Source organism: Crinia signifera, chromosome 19 (genome assembly GCF_055691185.1).
Source record: "Crinia signifera chromosome 19, ASM5569118v1, whole genome shotgun sequence".
Classification (NCBI taxonomy): Eukaryota; Metazoa; Chordata; class Amphibia; order Anura; family Myobatrachidae; genus Crinia; species Crinia signifera.
In genome coordinates, this window is record NC_139226.1 from 26,616,409 (window position 1) to 26,639,344 (window position 22,936).

Sequence of the window (22,936 nt, forward strand, 5' to 3'; positions counted from 1 at the left end):
GACTTTGCAGAGTTTGCCCAAACCACCCACCCACTAACCTTATATAACCCGTCATCCCTTCTGTCACCCCAAATCTGTATTTTAACTTTTTTCCCAGATGATGAAGAACGCACCCGATGGCACCGGGGGGCACGCGCATGTCCAAAGTAATGGGGGGAGAGACAAGGTAGGGGGGAGAGACAGACAAGGTAAAAGGGGCGAGACAGACAAGGTAGGGGGCGAGAGAGACAAGGTAGGGGGAAAGAGACAAGGTAGCTAGCTACCCATTAGTATTAGGACTCCATGTAAGAATCAGTCAGAACCCCTTTAGGACTCGTCTCTGGTGCTATAAGGGGTTAGGGCTGCAATGATATATATAGGACAGCTCTAACTCTGTTTCCTATGTCCCCACCGGGTCTGATCTCTATACACATACACAGACGGCCGTCATGTATGTGCATTAGTCAGTAACCCATTGCCAACAGGCTGCTGGCAACACAGCGGAGGATACAGCGGAGGAGGGGACACCGCTGGTCCTTGCTGGAAAGATACTGTGTGTGATGGTAAATACCAGCGGCATATCCTGTGTATCACCCTGACACTAACACAATATGCTGCCAGAATTTAGTATCACTCTTACATGGAGCCCAAACTATGATATAACTATAACAACAGTATCAGATAATAACAAAGTAATGGGTACAGCACCGTATACATCTCTCCCACCTCTGCACATTAATAAGTAGGGATCCGTACGGGGACTTGATGCAGCATAGTAGGACACATTTGTGCCTTCCGACACGTCCTAACCGCTCCATACAGGGTTTATCCAGCGCCATCCAGACACCGCCCTTAGGTGTCCCAGGCACAGCCCTAGTGGCTGCTTAGTACTGCCCCCCTAGGTGGGAGATTTGTTATTATCCAATACTGTCCTGTCGGTCAGGTGATCAGTCATATATTACAGTAGTCACGCTCCGAGTCTACCGCCGCATCGTGCTAAACTGCCCTTATCTCTGTCCAGTCACTAACCTTATGTGAGTATGTCCTCCTGCTGGTGAGATGCGCACTGCCCGGAGTTCTGTGAGGTGAATGAGTGAGACAGCCTCAGTATAGCTCTGATTATGACATCACTATGACCTCACAGACCCCACCTGATTGGCCAGTTTGTGGTTTGAGGCCCATTATGACATCACAGCTCCTTTATCTTTTGCATGGCTGATCTGAGGGAAATGTGATTTAACTTCTCACTTTAAATATTACATTCACATCAGAATCTAATGTATTATTTGATGGCAGGATTTCCCTATAAATCTTTGGTAATGTGAGGTTTTATATGAACACAATTTTCACTGTAATTACATTGTATTCTAGCAGGGGTGACCTCCCATCATAACCCATTCCAGGAGAGACAAGATGCTCTCTTTCTGGACATTCATATCAGTGGCAGTTGCAGGGCTGCAGCACAGTCCACAATTCAGATAGGGGAGCCCCACCAACTGCCACCTTAAACACCACAGTCTGGACTCACTGGCAGGTGTGGCTCCCCTTATTGAATTTGTGACATTGGTGCAGTCCCACATCTACAACTACCACTGGCAGCAAGTCCAGGAGCAGAGCATTTTGTCCCTCCTGGAATGGGTCATGTTGGGAGGTATGCGGCATCTACTTTTAGTTCACATATTTAGCAGAGATCTACCATTGTCAATGGGCCTGATTCGGAGGTGGCCCATATACTGATATTTAGTTTTGCTATTCCGCATGCATGAAAGTACCGGAAACCCTTACTGCAGACCCGTAAATCTAACTGTACGATGGCGGGCACAGTTGCACACGGCATTGCTGCCAGTAGAGATGGTAACTGTATATTTCTGTAGATATAAATACATAAGAATCAAGAACTGCACAATCAGCGTGAATCTCAGCCAATCAGCGTGCGCCGTGCGGCCAGTGTTTTCAAAACAGAAGCGCTTCCCGCGCCGCCGCATATCGCTAGTTATTTCTTATTCACTGAAGGGACCCCCACCGCCGCCAGCTTTATACTCAGCGCCGCAGGTACCCGCGCAGCAAGGACACCACTGCAGGCTCCTGTCAGAAGCCGGCATGGACCCCCTTTGCACGGGGTCGAGGGGCGAACTGCCGCCCTCCAGTGGCCGGCCCTGCATACATACATATACACACACATACATATACATACATACATACATACACACACACATACATACATATACACACACATACATATACATACACACATGCATACATACATACATACATATATGTATATATATACATACATACATACATACATACATAGCATCCACCTCTGAACCAGGCTCACAGGCCCTATGCTTCCCACAATAGATTTTGTTTTGCTGACCGCTCTTACACACATAGGGCCACATTCTGCTTGCCTCGCTCGGACACCAATTCATTTGCATAGTGTATCTTAGCCCACTGCGCATGCGTACCATTCGCAAGGCGCATGTGTAGGTTTGGGCAACCGTGCACACTCGCGACCTTACGAGTAGAAATACGCTAGCGAACAAACTCGTGCAGAGTAGTCGTAATGTGGGCGTATGGATTGGCGAGGGCACAACTGGGCGGTAATCGGGGCGTATACTGGGGTGGTGACTACATGTGCTGGGCGTGGCTTCGCTCCACTGTGAGAGCGCTCGGACTGATTGAGCTTAAAATCATTAGCTCGGTAAAAGTAAAGGCCCCCATACACTATGCGATTTTGGGCCGATTTCATCCGATTTCGGCACTTTGTGCCGATAATCGGGTGAAATCGGCCCAAAATCGTAGGTGTGTGATATCTGATCCGATCCGCGGTCCCGTGCGCATCGGACCGGATCAGGGAGGTCGGACGGTCTGTACATACGATCACGTCCAACCTCCCTGTATGCATATGCTTGCCACCTGACAGGCATATGCATGCAGACACCGGGGGAGCAGTGGGGCGGGCAGCGGGTCCCTGAGCGCCGGCGAGTGCTGCTGACTGACCTGGCCGGGCAGTGTACTTACACATAGCAGCAGCGGGGACGGGACGGGACGCGTAGTGGCGCCGCCAGCCCCCACCACCGCTGCCCGCCCCCACCACCGCCGCCGCTGCCTGCCCCCACCACCGCCGCCGCTGCCCGCCCCCACTACTGCCGCTGCCCGCCCCCACTACTCCTCACCGCCCTGCAGCTCCCCGGTTTTTTTTTTACATGGGATAAATCGCATGCGATTTATCCCATGTAAAAAATGGCACATCAAGTGCCAAATTGTATGTGAGCCTCCCGGGGAGCTGCCGGGCGGCTTGCAGGTAAATTGGGTCAGACTTGTCCCTAGGACAAGTCGGCCTAATGTATAGGGGCCTTAAGTCTTACGCCTTGCAGGACAGCCAAATCTCTGCCCCACATTCGCAGGGGCGATCAACACGGACAATTGCTAAAATACCTACACACAATATACACCCATGCAGCATACACGTTTCTCTACTATTAGTTATATAATCACATATATAAGAATGGTAGATGCTATATGTGATTGGATTACTAATAGTATTACTAATACTGGCCATAGTGACCTTCAAATGAAATTATATTGTTATATTTTATTTTGTATTTGAATTGCTTTGATACCTTTATGTTTATTTTTGGATTACATTTGATTTCTATTTTAGCGCAGTCTGTCTTTTTCTCTCTTTGTGATCTTTCTATATGTGGTCCAAGTACCCGCATCTGACTGCTGACTGAACAGAATATTTGTGATTGCTCATAATTTGTTACACCGTGGTCCGACAGCGCGCAGCCATTTTCTTCTGTTATAGGATCTATTAGTCAGCCAGCGACTGATAACCAGGACACAAGCACGGAACCACTCTGGTATTGTATCATATTAACGGAGCAGGCGGCAGCTGTACTACAGCAGCATCAGCCTGCAGCCACTGTACCACCCATATCAGACAATTACACCCGACACACTACATTCAGGAGTCGGTCAGGATGTACTTGGTGCTGTTAGGAGCCTCTGTGCTGGTACAGAGCGGTAAGCCCAGCATATGTGGGTGTGGGGCCATACTGATATATAGCAGCTGCAGAGGGCTCTTCACAGCACTCCGGTGCCGTCATGACATCAGGGGCACTACCGGGAGCTGGCATTCTGAAACGTCAGATGTTCAAGTTCACGTGTATTTTGTTAATTTGGCTGTGATCTACCAGCGGATGCCCCAAGATCTACTGGTAGATCAGGATCTACCTTTTGGCCAGGTCTGCCCTACAGCATCACAGAAACTTGAGGTTGATCTCAGTCGAACCCAAATCGCTGGGCCTTCAATCTGATACCTGGTCCACATGGGTTCATTGGTTCTAGAGATATTGCAGGTAAAACTTTTTTTTTTTTTTCATTTCTGAAATGTAATTTCATGGCTGTTCATGTTGTTTGAGGGCAGATTTCTCTGGGACCAAACGGGCCAGTTTCACTGGACCAAAATCATCTGAAGGCTACATGTAAATGGGTCAATTGGTTCCGAAGATTTATCTGGTTGTTTAAAGGGGGGCGGGGGTGGTTTTCTCTCCCCCTCACACCAGAAAATGCAGGGACTAGGCTGGTGTAAAAGGGGCCAGTCCGAGAATGTCCCTGCAAGATCCTGGGACCATATTCGCTGCATTTTCTGGTATATAAGGGGTATTATTTCAAATAGCCGGGACATGCAGTGCTCTAAATACAGCCGGGCAGCCCCCTGTTCTCTGCCCGGCTGTTAATGGCTGTCATTTCTGCCTGGTGGCGACTGTCCCCCAGTTACCGCAAGCATGTATTCCCCCTTGGCAATGAGCATGTAATCCCACATGGCAATGAGCATGGAACCCCTGGCAATGAGCATGTAGGTATTCAACACTTATGTAGCATAATTTTTAATAGGCATTATGGTGTTTGGCATAATACGTAATGGAGATTATGGTGTGCGGCTTAACATGTAATGAGCATTATGGTGTAAATTTTTAATGTGCGCCTTTTCGCGCGCAATGCCCCTATTTATGAAGCATATTGTGCATTATTGCTCAATCTGTTTGGTATAGTGCAGGCATGTCCAAACTATGGCCCTCCAGCTGTGAAACTACAAGTCCCATCATGCATTGCCACAGTTTTGCAATTAGGGAATGCTAAAACTATGTCAAGGCATGCTGGGACATGTAGTTTCACAACAGCTGGAGGGCCACTGTTTGGACATGCCTGGTATAGTGTGTATTTTGGCTCAATCCATGTGGCAAAATGTGAATTTTGCCTTAATCTGTGTGGCATATCGTGAATTTTTGCTCAATCGGTGTGAATTTTGTCTCATTCCATGTGGCATAATGTGTAAGAAGCAAGTACAGTATAAGGGGTTACTATTGTGTTGCATGATTTGTATAAGGGGTATATGGTGTGGTAAACTTAGGTTACCACATAAAAGGTGCTGACATACTGTCTACCAAGTTTCGGCTTTCAGTATTTTTTTATGACTGGAGTGCCGCCTCACCCCTCAAGTATCTTAGGACATCGGCGTCCTGCGGGTGCACCTTTGGAGTGCACCCGCCAATATATCTCCCTGCATTTTTCTTATGCCAGCCCCCTGCGTTTTCCAGGCATATATAATTATTTGAAAGTATTTACACAAATAGAGACACACCCATGAGCAGACCACCCAACCAGAACACTGGTAACGTCCCCCACATTATTAGATGCTGGCCGCAACCCCTATTATTGCGCATAATAGGCCCTTGATAATTTTCAGTTCCAGGCCCATTTAGACCTTAATCTGGCTCTGCCCTTATAGATGCATAAAATCTGTTATTTTTGCCAACCATTAGTAATCATTATCACATCTGCACTTTTTGCTACTGACTACTGACATATTTGTTGTACTAACATAAGATCCTTTTTTTTTCTCATTTTTTTTTTTTTTTATATTTTCTTATGAATTTATTTGGAGACAGACAGCAGTGCTCCATTGCGTTTCCGGTACAATAAACCGAAAAAACTCACTTCCTCATTACGAAAGATCTAAACCAGTTTATTAAAATGTAGAGGTTATCAGCAAAGAAGTAAGAATTTGCTAGAAAACAGACACTAGTAGTGATATAGGCCCTTATTCAGATCTGATCCTACTGCAAATTTGTTCTCAAAATGGGCAAAACCATGTGCACTGCAGGTGGGGCAGATGTAACATGTGCAGAGAGAGTTAGATTTGGGTGGGGTGTGTTGAAACTGAAATCTAAATTGCAGTGTAAAAATAATGCAGCCAGTATTTACCCTGCACAGAAACAAAATAACTCACACAAATCTAACTCTCTCTATACATGTTACATCTGCCCCACCTGCAGTGCACATGGTTTTGCCCATTTTGAGAACACATTTGCATACCTCCCAACTTTTCCATGGGAAGAATAGGGACACTCGCGGGGCCGAAGCCGCACGAGTGTCCGAAAAGGGGCATGTCTTATGCAAATGTGTTGCACGGCGTATGCAAATGAAAGCCACGCCCCCGTTATAGGAGCAAGCTCACGAGGAAGCCGGAGGTTATAATAATCCGGGGAAACACAGACCAGAAGGACAGGTGACTGCCATCTGGATAATTTATTGTGCAAGAGACATTGACCAGATCAATTATCCTTTATGGCTAACAAAGGAAATTTCATCGTTCTCTTCAACACTCCTTAAAAAAAAAAAAATGGAGATCATACCAATGGTAATATGCAAAAATTCTTACCCAGCTTTTTTTAAGAAGTGACTCATTTCCACAAAAATCTTTTTAACGAATATACCACCTGTGATGTCACAAAAGTGACTGAGAAAAAAGTTTAGATAAAGCGAGGGCTGCCTAGGCATGAGGGCATAAAAGAGCCTGAGAATTTTGGGATTGGAATAATAAAGCTAGTTGAAGAGTTTTCTTACCCATAGAATCCAGGGTTGTTAGGTGCAGCCAATCAGGTGTAGAAGGGGCGGTAGCTTATGCAGGGGTATATAAAGGGTAGTCAGGTGATCCTCTTCCTCTTGAGTCTGGATATAACAGGATCAAGGTCGCATCGCAGCTGCAGGAGACAGAAGTCCACAGTTAAGTGCTCAATTCAGCATAGTCCTAGATTCCTACCTCCTCCCAGCAGCTATGCGCCGCTCCCTTAGATCTGCCCCCCCTCCCCGCTGGCTTGCCGAGTCTGCCCGGCCACCGTCCACAGAAGCTGCGTGGGGTGGCGGCAGACGGGTGTCGGGGCCTACCTCGGCGTCCACGGGGAGTACTGTGCAGGCATTACAGCAGACGGGGTCCCCCGGCTCCCCCCCTCCAGTGGCGATCGCAGCAGGTGGGTCCCCGCCCGACTCGCCGCTGGATCTATCCGGGTCATCTAGTGTGGTGCATGCGCCGAGCGGGGCGCGGGGTGTGCACACGGTTGCACAGTCCCCCGTCCCCGTGCCTCCTCCCGGCTCACCCGGTACCTCTGCCCAGCTTAATGTATACACTGACCCTCTCCCCAGCCCCCTCGCAGCGGGACACAAGCGCGCCCGAGTGGTGGCTGGGGGGTCACATGAGCCACCCAGGAGCTCCACTCCGGCGGCAGGCCCACAGCCCACCACACCAGGAGGGGGGTCTGACATTCCGATGATTCAGAGGGGGGGGTCCCCCCAGCAGCTGCAGGAGCGTCTCAGGAGGCCGGGTCTCTTGATTAAGAGGACATTCCGGGCGATGGTAAGCACGATGTTGATGATCTTGTTCCACTTCTGGGCATTCCTCTGCTAGCAGCGCTGGATCAGGGACCAGTAGACGCCCCCATAAATTGGCTAGGCTTGTGGCGCGCGCGGTGGCAAAAAAGGTGGGAGGTAGCAAGCAGGTCAGCAAAGCTAAGCCTGCGGCCGAATCACATGGTCCATTGCAGTAACACTGCGGTATCCCGCGGCCTGCGAAAAGGCATCAAGGGTAAAACCGCCAAGGGGAAGTTCGTTGACGTTTTCACATTAACTAGTGATATGAAAGCGGAACAAGAAAGGCCAGGAAAGCAGCCGGCTCCTTACCGGAGTTTTCACCACTGGCTCAAGGGGTTCCTCATATTTGCGTCATGTTATCTTGACACCAGGCCCGAGGAGCACAATAACGTTCTGAGGTATATTTTCCTTGTAAATGAGACCTTTCTCACTTACAAGGGCACGGCGTGGAGGGATTATGACAATAAATTTTGTTTGACCCATGACGGCACCCGGGTTATGCCCATGGGTTTAAAACACGTTGAGATCTGGTTAGAGGTCATAGGTAAAGGCCATGCTGGTTCTGAGTCACATCACAAGAAACCATTTCCCCCGGGAAAGAAAGGCGCGAAGCCGGCAGCTAAAGGCAAATGCTTCGCCTTTAACGATTCAAAGTGCGATAGAGGCGCCAAATGCTGTTTTCGCCATGAATGCCGGAATTGCGGTGCCAATCACCCAGCCAAATCCTGTAAGGCCCCCGCCGCAGGTGACTCCAATCCTAGCTCTAAGTAAGGCCCCATCTCCCATAGTCTTGGAGGAGTTGGAACCCCGTTTGCATTCCTACCCTAACAGGGAGGACGCACTGTTTTTGCTACACGGTTTTAGTTATGGTTTTAGTTTACCAATCCCTGATGATGTCAGGGTAGTGTCCCACAGGAACTTGAAATCGGCTGTGGATTTTCCCGAGGTGGTAAGACAGAAAGTGCAGGCCGAGGTGGCGCTGGGCAGGATGGTCAGCACGTTCACCTCCGAGCCGTTAACCAACATGTGCTTCTCGCCCTTTGGTGTAGTACCCAAAAAGGCTCCGGGTAAATACCGGCTCATTCAGCACCTGTGTTACCCTCATGGGTCATCCATTAAGGATTCCATTCCAGATGAAGTTTGCAGCGTACATTATCAACTTTTTATGAGGTGCTCTGTTTAGTCCGCAGTTTTGGCCAGGGCACACTTATGGCTAAGCTGGACATTGAGTCCACCTTTCGCCTACTCCCATTGCACCCCAACTCGTTCAGGTTCATGGGTTTTCGTTTAGACGTAGGTATTTTCCTCAACAAATGTTTACCCATGGGTTGCTCTGTCTCTTGCTCCTATTTCGAGAAGTTTAGCACTTTCCTACATTGGTGCGTCCAGGAGGTTACAGGGTGCCCGGGGGTGGCACATTACCTGGACGATTTTCTCTTTGTGGGACCAAGAGACAGCGACACCTGTGCTTTCATATTGTCCTCGGCAACCACGGTATATCGGGCACTCGGGGTACCGATTGCCGATGACAAGACCGAGGGTCCCACTTGTGTAATATCTTACCTAGGCATCGAGATTGACACCGCCGCCGGCTGCTGTCGCCTACCGGTCGACAAGGTCAGCAAGTTGTTAGGGCTTATATGGGACTGCTTACAGTGCTTACCCCGGAAGAAAGCCCAGCTGCAGCAGCTGGGTCATACCCATGGGCAGGGTTTTTTGCCGCAAGTTGGAACGCGCTACGGCAGGGACACGGGACCCCCATCACTTGGTTAGGCTGTCACGGGAGATTTGGTCGTCTGGGCATCATTTCTGGTGAACTTCAACCGGGAGTTGCTCTGGCCCGCTGAGCCTGCTCCCAATGCCAGGCTTCAATTATTTACGGATGCCGCAGGATCCATGGGTTTCGGGGCATTCTTTCAGGGCGAGTGGTGCGCAGCCCCGTGGCCTCAGTCATGGATAGACAGGGGTTTTACAGCTAATTTATTGTTATTAGAACTCTTCCCCATAATCGTAGCAGTGGAATTGTGGTCCCATAGGTTAGCGAACCAGACGATTGTGTTCTGGTGCGATAACCTTGGAGTGATACATGCAATTAATAACCAGCGTACCTCTTCACCCCTGGCCCTATGTCTGCTACGGCATTTGGTATTACACTGCCTACAGCGTAACATTCATTTCATGGTACGACACGTTCCAGGGGTGGAAAACAGCATCGTTGATGCTCTGTCGTGGTTCAACTTCACGAGATTTCGTGAGTTGGTACCGGACACGTCGCCCCTCGGTTTGTTATCTTTGTTGCCTGAAAAGGAACGTAGGTGGGGTCGCCCCGACGTGTTAGTGATCCACCTGGGTGGAAATGACTTAGGGCAGGGTACCAGCATAGGCCTCATTTTGAGGATAGAGGCGGATCTCAAGACGCTGGTTGGCCATTGGCATTATAATGGCATGCGATGCGATCAACGCTATCGACGCTATCAATGCGATTTTACTTAGGGAACAATGGGAAATGGGCCAATATGGCCAATTTCTCATTGTATATGCCCACTCATGGGTATAAAGTATGGTTAATGCCCCCAACCCATTGTTAACGCCACCCCACTATTCACGCCAACCCGAAGCGTGGCGAGCGCAGCAGTACGTGTCCTCCGACCTTTTCATACCCCCACTATCCACGTCGGCGTGGAGTTGATTTTATAAAGTGTGGCGAGCACAGCGAGCCACCGAGCCCGAAGCGTGGCGAGCGCAGCGAGCCCCGCGCGGGGACTATTATCGTGTCGATCGCATCACATGCGATTTGGTTGGCATGCGATGCGATCAACGCGATTTTTCCGACCCGATTAATACAATCAAAATCGCGGGCGCCGTGCTAGGAAACAAGTACCGAATTTTTATATATTGTGTTTTGCATTGTCTTACTTATATTATATTGTTTTTTTACATTTTATATTATTAGAGGTAATAAATATAATTTATCTATGAGAACCGTCCAAATGTATTGTTCACAGCCAGCGCTGTTTACTCATCGCTATCTCCAAAATACAGACATGCAACCAGTTTCACCTGTGTGTCTACAAGTAGCAGGACGGAACCATTAGCCGTCTCCCAAATACAGAAAGGTCTAGGTTATTGAATTTGTTGTAAAATACTGAAATACCTCACACCATGCAACCAAAAGGTCAACAAAATCGCTCTGGCCATGCCCCCGAGCAAGTCGCCTCTTCAGTGGCCCCGCCCCCACCCTACTCCTTTTTGCTCCCGGCGGCGGTCCCGCCCCCCTGCCGCATTGAGCTGTCTGCCTTATCCAGGTCAACCATCCCCGCCTCCCTGAGCTTGCTGCCCTCTCCGGGAAGCCATGCCCTTTTCATGTTGACCATCGAAATGTCGACCCCTTGCTTGTGTTCACCTTTTTAAACATGTCGACCTAATACATATTGACATTTATCATGTGTTGACTATTTGACTGTCAGCCAACAGCGGCTGACCTTTTGACTGTCAACACAGAATTAACCATTATAACTCCTCATTGAGGTGATGATATTGGTTTGCGCTACGTAATGTGGAAGTGAGAGAGGCAGTCAGATGGAAACGCTCAGCAGCTACTAGGAGAGAGAGAACACAACTTCCCCATTCTACATCAGTGCGAGGACTCCGGCTGAGCGAGACAGTGAGAGGTGGACTCGGTATCTCGCATACGGTATGATTAATATAATATCACTACAGAATGATTACACTGCCTGTCATTATGATGCCATCCGTACCAGAAGAGATCTAATGCAGTAACAACTGTGGCTTTATGGCTACAAGACTTCTTTGTGTTATGGGGTCTGTGTACTAAGCGTTGGATGGGGATAAAGTGAACAGAGTACCAGCCAAACAGCTCCTAGCTGCCATGCTGCAGGCGGTTTGAAAAATGACCGTTGGGAGCGGGTTGCTTGTTATTTTATCTCTCTCCGTTTTTATCTCTTGCTGCGGCTTAGTGCTTAGACCCCTATTTGATTTGTTTAATAAAGCTTATTCTTATAGAATATACAAGTGATTATGGAGCTGTATAGAAAAAAATAAAAGATACTGGGGGAAATTTACTAAGCTGGGAATAAGACTTCACACGTGCTGTTGCTATGGGCAACCAATCAGATCCTGTCTACTATCTTCTAGAGCAGGGCTGGGCAACACCGGCCCTCCAGATGTTAATGAACTACACATCCCAGGATGCTTTGCATTAGTTTTGCTATGTGGCCATGCTGGAACTGATGCAAGGCATGCTGGGATGTGTAGTTCATCAACATCTGGAGGGCCGGTGTTGCCCAGTCCTGTTCTAGAGGGTGCTAAATAAATAAGTAGATTCTGATTGGTTGCCCATAGCAACAGCACATGTGAAGTCTTATTCCCATCTTAGTGGATTTCCCACACTGTCTCCTACGTTCATCACCTAGGGCTTGATTCTGGTTCACTCGCAAAAGCAAATTCTCTCTCTAATGGACACGACCACACTGCACTGCAGGGGGGCAGATGTAACACGTGCAGAGAGAGTGCATTATATAATGATACTAGGTGATTCATCGCGCCCTACGGGCGCTCTTCACACCGTCGTAAGGGGCTGCGCCCCCTTAATTTGTGAACGTTTGTATATGAGAAATATGGTTAGAATTGTATGAAAGATGCCCTGTATTGCAACTTAGGTGTCCGCGAATCGCGGGAGGGGGGGTTGCGGAGGGTGCCGCGAATTGCAGGAGGGGGGGTCGCCGGGGGTGCCGCGAATTGCAGGAGGGGGGGTTGTGGGGGGGTGGATGCTGCGAATCGCGGGAGGGAAGGGATTGCAGAGAATCGCGGGAGGGGGGTCGCGGGGTGGGTTGCCGCAAATCGCGGGAGGGGGTTACGGGGGCGGGGGTTGCGGCGAATCATGGTAGGGGGGGTCGCGGGGGGTGTGCCGTGAATCACGGGAGGGGGGGTCACGGGGTGGGGTGCCGAGAATCGCGGGGGGGGGGGGGGGGTGTGTGCCGTGAATCGCGGGAGTGGGGGTTGTGGGGGGGGGGGGGGGGGTGGTGGGGGTGTGACGCGAATCGCCACAAGAAAAAATCAACACAGAAAGGTCAACACATGTAAATGTTGACATAAGTGTGGCACTTCATTGGTGTCCATGTCGACACATGAGAATGAATATGAACTTCAAAAACTCATGTCAACCTTTTTCATTGTCGACCATAGCCATGTCAGTGTTTTCCATGTGCAATTTAATTCTGGAGCTGCTGCGAATCGCGGGGGGGTGCCGCGAATTGCGGGAGGGGGGGTCGCGGGGGTGGGTGCCGCGAATCGCGGGAGGGGGGTTCCGGGGGTTCCGGTGGGGGGTTGCAGCGAATTGCGGGAGGTGGGGGGTCACGGGGGGTGCCGCGAATCGCGGGAGGGGGGGTTGCGGGGGGTGTGACGCGAATCGCCACAAGAAAAAATCAACACAGAAAGGTCAACACATGTAAATGTTGACATAAGTGTGGCACTTCATTGGTGTCCATGTCGACACATGAGAATGAATATGAAAATATTCAAAAAATGCCAAAAAAACTTCAAAAACTCATGTCAACCTTTTTCATTGTCGACCATAGCCATGTCAGTGTTTTCCATGTGCAATTTAATTCTGGAGCTGCCGCGAATCACGGGGGGTGCCGCGAATTGCGGGAGGGGGGGTCGCGGGGGTGGGTGCCGCGAATCGCGGGAGGGCGGGGTTCACAGGGGTTCCGGTGGGGGGTTGCCGCGAATTGCGGGAGAGCGGGGTTCATGGGGGTTCCGGTGGGGGTTGCAGCGAATTGCGGGAGGTGGGGGGTCACGGGGGGTGCCGCGAATCGCGGGAGGGGGGGTTGCGGGGGGTGTGACGCGAATCGCCACAAGAAAAAATCAACACAGAAAGGTCAACACATGTAAATGTTGACATAAGTGTGGCACTTCATTGGTGTCCATGTCGACACATGAGAATGAATATGAAAATATTCAAAAAATGCCAAAAAAACTTCAAAAACTCATGTCAACCTTTTTCATTGTCGACCATAGCCATGTCAGTGTTTTCCATGTGCAATTTAATTCTGGAGCTGCCGCGAATCACGGGGGGTGCCGCGAATTGCGGGAGGGGGGTCGCGGGGGTGGGTGCCGCGAATCGCGGGAGGGCGGGGTTCACAGGGGTTCCGGTGGGGGGTTGCCGCGAATTGCGGGAGAGCGGGGTTCATGGGGGTTCCGGTGGGGGGTTGCCGCGAATTGCGGGAGGGGGGGGGGGTCGCGGGGGGTGCCGCGAATCGCGGGAGGGCAGGGTTCACAGGGGTTCCGGTGGGGGGTTGCCGCGAATTGCGGGAGGTGGGGGGTCACGGGGGGTGCCGCGAATCGCGGGAGGGGGGGTTGCGGGGGGTGTGACGCGAATCGCCACAAGAAAAAATCAACACAGAAAGGTCAACACATGAAAATGTTGACATAAGTGTGCCACTTCATTGGTGTCCATGTCGACACATGACAATGAATATGAAAAAAATTAAAAAAAATTTAAAATAAATCTTCAAAAACTCATGTCAACCTTTTTCATTGTCGACCATAGCCATGTCAGTGTTTTGCATGTGCCATTTAATCCTGGGGCTGCTGCGAATTGCGGGGGGGGGGGGGTGGTGCCGCGAATCGCGGGAGGGGGGTCGCAGGGGGGGTGCCGCCAATCGTGCAAGGGGGGGTCGCGGGGGGTTCTTTTTGCCGCGAATCGCGGGAGGGAGGTCGCGGGGGGGGGGGTGTTTTTTCCGCGAATCGGGGGGGGGGTCACGGGGGAGGGTTTGCCGCGATTCACGGGAGGGGGGATCGCGGGGTGGTGGTTATGCCGCGAATTGCGGGAGGGGTCGTGGGGGGGTTCTTTTTGCAGCGAATCGCAGTAGGGGGGGTCGCGGGGGAGCGGGTGTTTTTGCCGCGAATCGCGGGAGGGGGGGGGGGAGGTTTTGCCGCAAAACGCGGGAGGGGGGCGCTCACCTGGTGGCTGTGGAGTAGCAGTGCTGGGCAACATGGGAAGGCAGTGGGTGTCTGGCACTGTCTGTGGGCTCACTGGGCTGGTTCTCTGTCACATACCTCCCAACATGACCCTCTCCAGGAGGGACACAATGCTCTGTTTCTAGACTTCCCCTTAATGTATGATTGCCATCACCTGTTTTAAACAGGTTAATTTCTCAGAAAGGTGTTCAGCACAGATGAAGGCAATCACACATTAAGAGGAAAGTCCAGGAACAGAGCGTTATAGACACAGACACCCACTTTGAGTGACAGATGTAGCCAAATATATAGGAGATCCTGCTGTGACATCACATGCTGCAAGCACTCTACTATACACTGATATGAAATAATGTAACGGTGCTTTACAATGCACACTGGAATACTGATCTGAGGTGCGCTGATTTACAAGATGTTATATTGAATAATTACTGTTAGGTTCCGCTGCTTCCTCTGCGGCAAACTTGTAATATACAGACTCTTGTCTCCCCTAGTACAGAGCACGTGTTTGCAGAATTTAGCTAGTCCCGCACAGTGCGATTACATAATGGAGTGTTTGAATAGCTGAGGACAGAAATGATAACCTCAGAAACGCGGGAGAGTGCAGGGAGAATGCTTCCTGCTAGTCCCTAATGATGGTTATGTAAGTGTTCAGCAATAGAGACATTGGGCCTTATTCAGATTCAATCGCTCACATGCACAATCGCAAGCAGCCTTACAAGATTAATACACACGCATCTGGCATAATCACGCCTATTGTGGTTGCAAAATCATTCGCTCACAAATACAATAAAAGGGGAGTGGACTGACAGTACACAGTAAACAGTTCACACGCACATCATACCCTTCAACATGACCCATTGCATTCGGTATACAATGTTCTGTTCCTGGACTTCCCCTTTAATGCATGATTGCTGTCACCTGAGTTGAAACACCCTTCTCGTTAATTACCTAGTTCCACACAGGTGATGACAATCATACATTACCAGGGATGTCCAGGAACAGAGGGCTGGGCAACACCGGCCCTCCAGATGTTAATGAACTACACATCCCAGGATGCTTTGCATTAGTTTTGCTATGTGGCCATGCTGAAACTGATGCAAGGCATGCTGGGATGTGTAGTTCATCAACATCTGGAGGGCCGGTGTTGCCCAGCCCTGGGTACCGAATGCAATGGGTCATGTTGGAGGGTATGGCACATCCCTACACAAATGTGTTGCCGTGGTTATGCATTGAGTTGTTGTTGTGAGTTAATTGCCTAACAAATTGAGGGATGTATGGGTGTAGATGGTGTGCAGGTGAGATTGATTTAGCCATTTAGTGCATGTTGATTGGGGTTGGGAGTGTTGAGCCAGGAAAAGGATGGGCTGCGAAACATAAAACCTGCTTTTTTCTTGCGAATGTTTTTAAGGCTGAGGCGCACAAGCACTCTTGCACACATGCGAAGCCAAAACCCAGCACTTGTAATCAACGTCCATGTGTATGCCCAGGTATACGCCCAGTTTTGCTCATTATTCTGGACGCGCCCATACAAACGCCGACATCACGCCTACTTTTTTCCATACAATCTTTCACAAGGCTAAAGCTGCTCGGTAGGGTGCTTGCGAATAGGTTGGTGGCTCCTTGCACATGCGCATTGCGTTATCTGTAGATAAATGCGAATTCGCATGCGAGCGTGTCAATCTGAATGAGGGCCTTTGTACGGTCTAGGAATGGGACAGGCCCCTTTCATCCCTGGTATTCATAACTGAAGAGCTCCTAGTGGGTCACATAGCTGAGGCGATAATTCCATATTATACAGGTTGAGTATCCCTTATGCGAAATGCTCGGGACCACGTGCATTCCGGATAAGGGATTTTTACGTTTTTTGGAATAAATGTTTTTTAAACATACTTACCTTCCCCTGGTAGTGCCCCGATGGTCCCTCGGCATCCATGGCACGCCTTCAGCACCGTCTCCGGCATCTCCACCGGTCCAGGAGTGCATTGCGCAAGTTCCCAGGCGCGCCAATGACCTAACCGGCGCGCACTCGCGCAATGCACACCTAGGACCCCTGGAGACGCCAGAGAGGATGCTGCAGGCCTGCTGTGCACACTGGGGGACTTGGTACGTAATAAAAAAGGGTCAGGGGAGGGAAAGAAAACCAAAAAAAAATCGAATTATTCCTAAAAACCACGGTTTTTGGAATAATTTGGATAATAGATATACGGATACGGGATACTCAACCTGTATAATAATAATTTATACAGGTTGAGTATCCCTTATCCAAAATGCATGGGACCAGGAGCATTTTGGATAAGGGATCATTTCAGATTTGGCGTCCCTGGCATCCATCGCATCCATTCTGAAAGGCATTCCCGGTCCCAATGAGGCATTGCACAATTGTGCGGGTGACGTCACCAGCACAACCGCACAATGCATCATTGGGACCGGGAATGCCTCTGAAGATGGATGCCGGAGACGCCAGGGGACCAGGTGAGAATGAAAAATGGTACAAGGCTGGGGGGATGGGTTTAAAATAAATCAAACCCCCCCCCCCCCCCCAAAAAAGCGAGACATTCTGAAAACGTTTCGAAATTTTACGGTTTTCTGATGTACAGATGAGGGCTACTCAACCTGTAGTAGGTTGTGTGTTATACCTAATGAACATTGAGTGACAGCATCAAATCTCATTACTTGTCCTGATTATTATTTACCGGAGATTTGCTATTTGATAGTATCATTTATGTATTATGTATAAAGACCAACATCTCTGGTTTTCTCCTGTAGAGAACTTCTCTTCTGGATGTCCACTTGATTATATCTTATTGGATCACCTGGAATTTCTAAATTTCTTGAGAAGACCTCTACTCCCTACCAGCACAGCGAGTAACCATTACTTATAAAGATGATCCATTCTACCATCTGGTAACCAAAGCTTTGGGGCAGCTGATCAAAGGATGACACTTCGCTGGGCCATCCTGCAGTTTGGAGCCTTTTTCATTCCACTGGTCGTTGGTTATGGGTTTAAGAATTGCATTCAGAGGTATGAAAACGATGACGCTTTCCTTTGTACACATCGAAGGGAAGTGACCATACACAACGTTGTGTCTGACCTTCCCATCACCGCCAGAAACATCTCCATATTGCTAAACACAATCAAAATATTGCCAAAAGGAAGCTTTGCCCACTTACCCAATCTTCAGAAACTGAACCTAGTACGGAATAAACTGCAGACTATTATTCCTGGAGCCTTTGAAAACTTGACACTTTTACATTTTTTGGATTTGTCTTACAACAATATAGTCAGCCTGTCCTTGGGGGTATTTAGTGGACTCGAAAGCTTAACGGACCTTTGCCTCCAACAGAATTCTATTGCCGTTATACATCCTGATATATTTAGCCCACTTCCTAACTTACAAAGTCTTAATTTGTCCGATAATTGCCTGTCCAATTTCAGCATTGTTGTACAATCCATCGAACCTTTGAAAGAACTTAAAAATATCACTCTGTGCAGTAACAACATTACAATTCTGTCCCATACCAACAGACTCCCGGACAATTTGAATACACTTTTCCTTTGCAAAAACCACCTACAAGGTTTAAATTGCCACCATAACTTTTTTGCCAACGTCACATACCTTGACCTCTCATACAATAACATGACCTCCTCATCCTTGCAAAAAACTAATCTGAGAAATATAAATTATTTAAATGTTGCATCTAATCCTCACTTTGACATATTGAAATTTCTGGAAAATGCCACCATAGAGCCAGAGAGAATAGATTATTCTGGATTAAACTTAAACACTGCAGATAAATTAAGTGCGATTGGTAATTATTTAAGAGGCAGAAATATTTCAGATTTAAATTTGATTGAAAACGGGATCAAGAATATGACGAATAACATTCTTGTTAATTGCAGCGGCACAGTGGATTTATCGAGAAATAGGTTGAAAAGTATCTACTGTTTGGCATTCATGCAAGAGTCAAACTTCAAATCTTTGATTGTGGAACATAATCTCCTAAAGAGGCTGGACTACTGCTACAAGCCGTCCAAATTTTTTAAGTTGACATCAATTTCTTTTCGATATAACAGAATATGGTCTGTAGAGTCCAATGCATTCACCTACGCTCCTAATTTGAAATATCTAAATCTGAACATCAATAACATCATTTTTGTGAACAAGAATGCTTTTGTTGGTTTAGAAAAGCTAAAGGTGCTTCGTTTAGATAATAACTTAATAACAGATTTATATGACACCTCATTTAAGAACTTCAAAAGTCTTGAAATTCTGAATCTCAGGAATAACAGAGTGTCTGTTATCTTTAAAAATGTTTTCCATTTCCTAAAGAATCTAAAAACCCTGGATCTTGGAGGTAATACGATCACACAGATAAGAAAGGGGTCCTTAAGTGGACTAAATCGTCTTTCCAAATTGTATCTTGATAGAAACCAGATTAAAAAAATTAGCGGAGAGATGTTCTATGGTGTGGAGACAACGTTACATGTTCTAGACCTGATGTCCAATCAACTGCGTTTTGAGTTATCCACAAATAATATTTCTCCTTTTGCTAAACTTCGAAATGTCTATGACTTGAAGCTCCAAAATCAGCAACCATATGGTTTAACGGTCATCCCAAAAGGTTTGTTCACAGGATTGACCTCCTTACGATCGCTTTATCTGTCAAAGAATAGACTTACCCAACTAAGTTCTGACGTATTCGACAACCTCACACAGTTGACACATCTCGTTTTGTCAGAAGACTGTAATGGTGTCCAGAACCTCTCGCCAGGAATATTTAAGAATCTGGTTAATCTACGAACCTTGTACCTGGAAAATTTGTGCCTACAGACTTTGAATGAAGATATTTTTTCAAACCTCCTCAATCTAAGAAGACTACAACTAACAAAGAATGCTTTGCGGCATATAAATGTTAAAATCTTAGAAAACATGACCAGCTTGAAGTATCTTGACATATGGAAATGTCCACTTGTATGCACCTGTAATAATCAAGAACTGCAAAGGTGGGTAAACCAATCCCAAGTACAGGTTGTGTATGCTTATAATCTAACATGTCCAGGCAACCCAAAGGCTTACTTTCACAATTTTGATATCCATGTCTGTGACGTGAAAATCAAACTGACACTATTTTGCTGCACTTCTTTCACCTTGTTGCTCCTCATATTCATGCCAATAGTCTATAGTAAGTCCTATTGGCGCATCAAATATAATTACTTTCTGTTTCTCTCCTGGCTGCATGAACGTTGGAGTTCCCATAAGGATCTGTACAAGTATGACGCATTTGTGTCCTACAACACTCGGGATCAAGAATGGGTGTATCAAAAGATGTTACCTATTCTAGAAAGCTATAACCTTTCGGGCGGGCTGCGTCTTTGCCTACACCACAGAGACTTTCAACTGGGCAGAGACATTGTAGACAATATTGTAGACAGTATCCACAACAGTCGGAAGACCCTCTGCGTGGTGAGCAGGAGCTACCTTCAAAGTGAGTGGTGCTCTTTGGAGATGCAGTTGGCCAGCTATAAACTGTTTGATGAAATGAGGGATGTTCTTGTCCTAATATTCTTGGAGAACATACCTGACAAAGAGCTCTCCACCTACCACAGGATGAGGAAGGTGATGCTGAAAAAGACTTACATCACTTGGCCTGAAGAACCGAAGGGCCAAAGGCTGTTTTGGGCTAAACTTGTAAAAGCATTAAAGGGTGGCAGCACAGAAGATGCTGAAGACGGTTTACTGAGCAATGATGAAGAAAGCCCGCTCATTGCAAACTGATGCCACCATGTGTAGTTTCTCCTTTACTGGAACCTCATAATAAATGCAGTGAAATGTTTTGTAAGGTATTTGATGATGGAATGTCATTTTTTAGCAGCTTCAGGAAGTGGTTGTTCAATTCAGACCATTTTCATTTAAATTACATATTATGAGCCGGATTTAAGGTCGACATGCAGGAAGGTCGACATGTCTTTAGGCCGACAGGGTCATTAGGTCGCCATGGGTAAGGTCGACATTGGAAATGTCGACATACTTTATTTAATTTTTTTTACCAGAATGTTAACACAGTCAACATAAACACTAAAACGTAGAACTGTGTCCCCTCGCTTGGCTCGCTACACTCGGCACACTATTTTATTCTCCCACCACTCCCTAGTGGATGGTAGGGCTACACTCGCCATACTTCGGGCACGGCAACTCGCTATGCTCGGCACCCTTGTGGATGGTAGGGCATGAAATACCACCTGTCGGCACATGTCGTGTCGACATGGACACCGAAACGTAGCACCGCGTCCCCTCGCATGGCTCGCTACGCTCACCATGCTTCAGGCACACTATTCTATTCTCCACGCCATAGTGGATGGTAGGGCATGAAATACCGCCTGTCGGCACATTTTGTTTAAAAAAAAACTGTAAAAAAAAAAACATGTCGACCTAATGACCCAGTCGACCGTACCCATGTCGACCTTAAGTCATGTCAACCTCCCTGCATGGCGACCTTAAGTCATGTCAACCTCCCTGCATGGCGACCTTAAGTCATGTCAACCTCCCTGCATGGCGACCTTAAGTCATGTCAACCTCCCTGCATGGCGACCTTAATTCATGTCGACATAAATGCATGTCGACCTAATTCTTGTCGACCATCATGCTGGTGACCCAATGACCGTATCCCACCCAGACAGAAACAAAACCTGCCCCATGTAAATCTGTGAGTGAATCGCAAATGGATCGCTAACTGGCATCGACTTGCAAATCCCTACGCAATTCCCAAACCATGAAAGTTTTTGGATTCTGTACAAACGTGAGTCAGGGCCTTATTCTGGTTAGGTCGGTGAAACGTATGTAGGGTCCGTTTCACAGTACGTTTTCCGTACGCTCGCAGTGAGCGAAAGTCCGCCCACAGAACAGCCGCACACAAACGGTCACAAAACACCGGCAATGGGGAGTGGCGTACACTTGAGCGTACGCCACCGTGCACGGACGGATCTCCCTCTTAGCCACCGATACCTGGCGTACATCAGAGCGCACGCCACCGTGTACGGAAGGATGTTGTCCATTTTCACACCGACATCTTCCGTATATCTGAGCGTACGCCACAGTGCACGGACGGGTCTCGCCTTTTTCAATGGAAAACTCAGCGTGTGTCACCGATTGTGAGAGTGAGCGTACGTCCGTGCACGCTGGCATACCCTTCACATATATGGCACTGCAAATCTTGCCTTTCAACTATAATTAAGACAATTAAATAATTATTTTAACTGTTATTCAATAACTGTTTTCTATTACCTCAATTGTCTACCTTAATGAAGACCCTAATAAAACAACATTTTAACCCTCATTACATGTATACTTATTATGTTCTAATGTGGCATTTTACTCACTATCTATATGTCCCCACATTGGTTTAACTTTTAAATAAAGTTATGTTTGTGTTACAGAGAAAAAGTTGACACATGTCGACTTCTGTGAATTGAGTGTCCTGCTTTTTAAAGTATACAAAAACACTTTCTGAATGGGTGTAGATGGTTATAAAATAACTACCTTGACATATATAAGCAGGTCTTAGAATAAATGTTGAGGTGTAGAAAGATAAGGTTCCAATGTGTTTGAGGGCTGTGTGTGGCTTCAGAGGCGGAACTAGCGAGTTGTGGGCCCAGGTGCAAAAATATGCTCCCCCCCCCCCCCCCACTGCAGAACCGATTACACATTATGCTGCACACTGTAGTGGCCATTACACATTTTCCTGCACACCGTAATGCCCATAACACAGTGGTTCCCAAACTCTGGGGCAGATTTATTAAGCCTGGAGAAGAGATAAACTGGAGATAAAGCGGAGAAAAGGTAAAAGGAGATAACACACCAGCCAATCAGCTGTGTTTGAAAAAGACAGTTGGGAGTTGATTGGCTGGTGCTTTATCTCCTTTTACCTTTTCTCCGCTTTATCTCCAGTTTATCTCTTCTCCAAGCTTAAAAAAATCTGTCCCTGTGCGCCGCGGCACCCCAGGGAGTCACAGGGGTGCCGCTGCTACAACCTGGCAACCACCTGTCTTTTTTTTTTTAATACAAGCAGGTCGGGCAGTCTGTACGTATGTAACTAGCCAGCAGCTGGGGGGGCGCAGCTTCTGGCTAGCGGCAAAGGAGAGCAGCCCCCTGCCTGTGTCATATCAATTCTTCCCCCTGCTCTGCACAGGGCTGGCCGTAAAGCGCTTGTCTAGGTATGCAGCGTTGCCACCTAAACT

At 47.9% G+C, this 22,936-nt stretch overlaps 1 protein-coding gene across 1 annotated transcript; it reads left to right on the forward strand.

Moving 5' to 3' along the window:
• The first annotated feature begins 11,339 nt into the window (after positions 1-11,339).
• LOC146042265 (uncharacterized) lies at positions 11,340-22,052 on the forward strand. Its single transcript, XM_083162194.1, has 2 exons — positions 11,340-11,392; positions 17,467-22,052. The coding sequence occupies exon 2, from the start codon at positions 17,637-17,639 to the stop codon at positions 20,475-20,477; it is 2,841 nt and encodes a 946-aa protein (XP_083018320.1). The 5' UTR covers positions 11,340-11,392; positions 17,467-17,636; the 3' UTR covers positions 20,478-22,052.
• The last annotated feature ends 884 nt before the right edge of the window (positions 22,053-22,936 follow it).